This window comes from Gavialis gangeticus, unplaced genomic scaffold, assembly GCF_001723915.1.
Source record: "Gavialis gangeticus isolate Ggan-Ray unplaced genomic scaffold, GavGan_comp1, whole genome shotgun sequence".
Taxonomy (NCBI): Eukaryota; Metazoa; Chordata; order Crocodylia; family Gavialidae; genus Gavialis; species Gavialis gangeticus.
In genome coordinates, this window is record NW_017729011.1 from 24,998,917 (window position 1) to 25,003,555 (window position 4,639).

A 4,639-nucleotide genomic window follows, 5' to 3' on the forward strand; every position below is an offset into this window, starting at 1 on the left:
TGACATTTTTACTGGAGATGTACCAGCACAACCAGAGGAGTCTTTCATAATGCCAGGTCATCACACACATTTACAGGAGAATTGCCTAGACTTGCATGTAGTTGTGGAAGACAAATAAGCTCTTAAAATTCTGGGATTCAGTTTTAAATTATAGGAATAAGTTCTACAGGTCTAATAACAACTTTAGAAGGTATTCAGTCATTAAGGTGGCTTAAATATGTGTGTGTGCAATTTCCCTCCCCCACTCATGCAAATATTTTGTAAGTAACTAATGCAGGAGATTCTAGGTACTAGTTTCCTAAACTGCAGGCTACTATGGCCAAACACTTGGGCTATAACTGAGTATTAACCATTAGTCCAATGCTTTGAACTCTACTAGGAATTTCAGTCACAGTCAAATGCAAGTAGAGTTTAATAGCATGCTATATGCAGACATATGCATCTGGGCAGTCTGCTTTGATTTTACTGTAACTTGCAGGAGTTGCATTAGCCAACAGAGGGAGCTTTTCTGGTTCTATATATACAACCAACACGGAAATGACCAAGCTGTTTTTGGTTGTATGTGGACTAAGCTCAAATCAAGCTCAAACATACAGATGGGCTAATAATATATAACCCCCACCCCTCCCACAAGGATAAATTCATATATAAATGTAATACCCTTTTTGTTTCGCTACATGACAAAACTAGAAGACCGAAATCAGAACAGTTAAAACAGTTATGCCAATATGAATGTAACATTTAAATTAAGAATCCAACTGGTAGCTACACCTGGAACATAATGGAAGTTGGAGCACACATATATAAGGACCCAAGTAATACTTTTATTAATACAGACTTCAGAACACTGAATTCAGTTGCCAACACTTGTGGAGATTCGATATTGCTTAGCTACCAAATTTTCAAGTTCCTGAACCCATCCATCTGTCCTTTGGAGTTATGTTCTCTTCTGAACCACACCCAACACCTACAACCTAGGAACAGGACAGGTATGCCCCAACTCCCGTGGGAACAAGTTTGAACTCCTCACACAACAGATGCAGCGAGACTGCCATGCAGTGATGTTTGTTTATACTCCAATCTAAAAGTCTTGCTTTGCAAAGATGACAAAAACCTTCTGTAAAGTAAGACAGCTTGCAGGATCCAGTTCTGTACAGAGGTCAGACCCCTCCCTATTTCATCCAGTTTAGGTACCTGTTATGTAGAAGCAGCTTGTACCCACAGGACAACTTAGATTTAAGGTTTTTTTATCGTCTTTCCTTCAACTTCTTAGAAGCAGCTGCAGCTGGGAGTAGCTTATAAAGTCTTGTTAATCTAGGAGGAAATTCTACACTGCATCAAAAAAATTAATCCCCCTAATAAGTGGTATATTTTCAAAATATCTGGTTGCGAGACTCCCGTCAGCTGATTCAGAATCAAAGGAATGGACTTGTGACATTACCTGAAAAGCATCTGCTTGAGCATCCTGTTAGCAGTGGCCACTCGAGGAAGCCGCCCCGTAGACAGCGAGTGCAGCTCCAGGTTGGAAGAGATAAGCTGAGTTGTCATATCCGTGTCTGCAGCTGTCCCAGCACCACAGCAACTGGAAAACATTACTGGCAAGTCAGTCATCCCAAAACTCCTGGATAGTACTTTAATTCATATCCCCGTTGTATGGCTTGCTATTAGCAGACCACTGATGCATCAAATGACACTGCACCCGGCAAGGTCAGCTCTAGCTGCTCCACGCCCAAGACTAAGATGACTTTATTCAACCCATTTGACTTGGCAGAATCTAATTTGATCTTGTTATTGTAGCTGCGTGTACCCTTTGTTATTTATTTACTTGTTTATCAGATGTTTATGCTGTCCCTAATACTCCAGAATTGCTCTTGCACATTGAGGGTCAATTTCTTAGGATGCATTTGTTTCACTCAGCACCAGCAGGACAGGGTGGGCACCAGCATCTCTGCTTAGTCGTCTTTTGCTTGACACCAGCAGGACCAGGTGGGCACTGGCACTGCCAATTTAGCTGTCTTTTGCTCGGCACCAGTGGGACCGGGTGGCAGCTTACAAGTATGTAAGGGGCACACCTGTTCCCCATGGCTCCCCCAGGCAAGACGAGGAATTAGTCGTAAGTCACTAGAAGATCACTTCAGACTGCACAAAACAGAAAACTCCTTCACAACTCAAATGCCAAGGGTCTGGACCAGGCGCCCCCAAAGAGCTGCAGATCCTAACCCCGGAGATCTTTAAAAAAAAAAAACAACCCCCCGGCTAGGGTCGTCTGTCCTAAGAGCGACCAGATGACCTCATGAGGTCCCTTCCAGCCCTTAACGGCTCTAAACCTGCAAAACCAGCACCTATTGAGCCCTTTCTTTCTTGCCGCGTCCAAACCACAACTCCTCCGGCTTCTTCTCGCCCCAAGAAAGCCAGGGACCAAGATGCCAGCCTAGCTGTGCCAGGCACTCATACTTACTAGATGTTGGGGGAGATAAAGTGGATCTTGGAGCAGTTCTTGTCAGCCACAACCATACCCTCAGTGGCCCGCGTGTCGGCGCCCAGCACGATGCCGTCCTAAGGAAGAGCACAGTAAGGGGGGCTGGAGCCGGGAGGCAGCGGGGGGAGGGCAGGGCGGCCGCGCTCACCTTGTAGACGACGCCGGCGATGGTGGTGCCCGTCTTGCGGGCCGCGGGCAGGCGCGGCCCCGGCGCCGTCTGCAGCAGCGCGTTCCTGAGGAGAGGCAGAGTGGGGCCGTCACACCCCGCCCCGGCCCCGGCCCCGGCCCCAGCCCGGCCCGACCGACCGCGCGCAGTTGTCGAAGCGGAAGCCACCACCCGGCGCCTGCAGCACAGACACAGACGCCATCTTGCCTCGCCGCTACCCCACGAGCGCTTCCGGATCCCGGGGTCGCGCTTCCGGCCTGGCTGGAAAGGGAGGGGGAAGTGCGTCACAGGCACAGCGGACCCCACCCTCGCGCGCCCCCTGCCTGCCCCGTGCGTGTGCGCGCTGGGGGGGGGGGGTAGGTACAGGCACATGTGGCTGCGGAGGGTTTGCGCTGTACATACTGCGCATACGCCTGCACACAAACGTGCTCACACGCACGTACACAAGCATGCTCACACAGCGTGCCCGCCCACACTCATGGTGCTTGCACAGCGTGCCCACGTGCACGCACGAACATGTTCACACAATGTGTCCACACACTCAAACGTGCTCACACAGTATGCCCACACGCACAGCCTGGGCAGGGAACAGGCCAGCTTGCACTAGCATTCACGCACACTCCAGCAGCGGGGCGGGAAACCAGCTTGGGTGTGGACAGGGGTGTGAAGCATGCATGCTCTCTTGTGACGCGGCTTGGGGCTGTGAACTCCCGGGGCTGCGTGCACCCTTGCACATGCCCGCTGTGGCCCAGGCACACCCAGCAGGCAGGGGCTGGCGCACACAGCCCTGTCCTGAATGAAGCACACCCGCGGGCATCGAGGACGACGTGTCCTGCCCTAATGTCTCACCTTTTCAATATCAAATGCACCCAGGGAAATGCTCCTATGCAGACCAAGAATGACGCATGGAAATCATTCCTGAATAATTTCACATAAAACATTTGAGAAAATCTCTGTCGGCCCATGGACAGTTGGAGCTTTATGGCCAGCGGAGAGGATCGTTTGATCCCAAGTGCTCTGGAGCTTGCAGAGGGGGTCATTCCAGACTCCAGCGTGCACACAAGCAAGGTGTGTGGGTACCACATGAAAACCACCACACACAGAGAGTTTGATGGATCTGCAGCCCTGATCCTGCAAAACTCTGACGTCACAGTTGGTGGAATTAACCTTAGTGCATCAAATTAAGGAGGTAGATCTACATATTAAATAAGGTGTCAGCCCTTCTGGTAGTTATTGCATAATAAATAGTAGTCATTGCATCTTTCACCAGCTGTTGAATTTCTAACACTGATTTGGAAGGGAGCAGCTGGAGCCATTAACTCTGAGGGAACATGGAAATCAAAAGAGCATCTCGAGGCCTTGCAAAGAGGAGTGTGGGGGGGGAGCAGGTGACTCCCTTGTAATGGTGGGCAACAAACTTTCCTCCTCTTCCCTTTGCAGCGCATATAGTTGTGCATCCTGGGATGGAGTTGTTAGTTCTTGTCAGTCTGCTGCTTCTTGTCGATAGCTAAGAAGGCTGTAGGGGAGCTGTAGCTTGGGGTGTTTTGTTCTTGGGAGGGGGGTGGTCTGCTAAGGCATTGGTTCTACTTACTCTGTCCTGCTGCTGGCTGTTCATTTTTTATTGCTTCAAAGGACTAATGTGTAGTTTTTGCTGCAAATTGTACTATCCAAGAGACATGACTAGAAGACTGGAGCAAAGAGCACGTGTATCATGTTCTGATGTTATAGTCACATAGCTGCTGCTGTTGCTGTTCTGGCTTTACCATGCACTAAGGAACCAGACAAGAAAGTGGCAGCGTGGGTCTGGCTTCCATGGCTGTAAACTTTGTAAACTTTGTAAACTTAAATTTCTGAAGAACGCGTGCTGTTGAATGGCTGCAAACTCAACACGTTGGAATCAAAACCTTGTTTGTTCCCTTGTTGTTCTGTATGCTCAACACACAGTCAAATGTAGACTTCTCAGTGGCTTGGATTGGGAGTAATCTCTTTACAAA

At 49.2% G+C, this 4,639-nt stretch overlaps 1 protein-coding gene across 1 annotated transcript in view; it reads right to left on the minus strand.

Annotated features, from left to right (window-relative positions):
• PSMB7 (proteasome subunit beta 7) overlaps positions 1 to 2,893 on the minus strand; it is a 51,767-nt gene extending 48,874 nt beyond the window's left edge. Inside the window, exons 1-4 of the mRNA XM_019510890.1 lie at positions 2,786 to 2,893; positions 2,628 to 2,712; positions 2,459 to 2,556; positions 1,442 to 1,582 (exon numbers count right to left, since the gene is read on the minus strand). Of these exons, the coding sequence (XP_019366435.1) occupies positions 1,442 to 1,582; positions 2,459 to 2,556; positions 2,628 to 2,712; positions 2,786 to 2,847 (386 nt within the window). The 5' untranslated portion in view covers positions 2,848 to 2,893. The remainder of the gene's footprint in view (positions 1 to 1,441; positions 1,583 to 2,458; positions 2,557 to 2,627; positions 2,713 to 2,785) is intronic.
• Between the last annotated feature and the right edge of the window lie 1,746 nt (positions 2,894 to 4,639).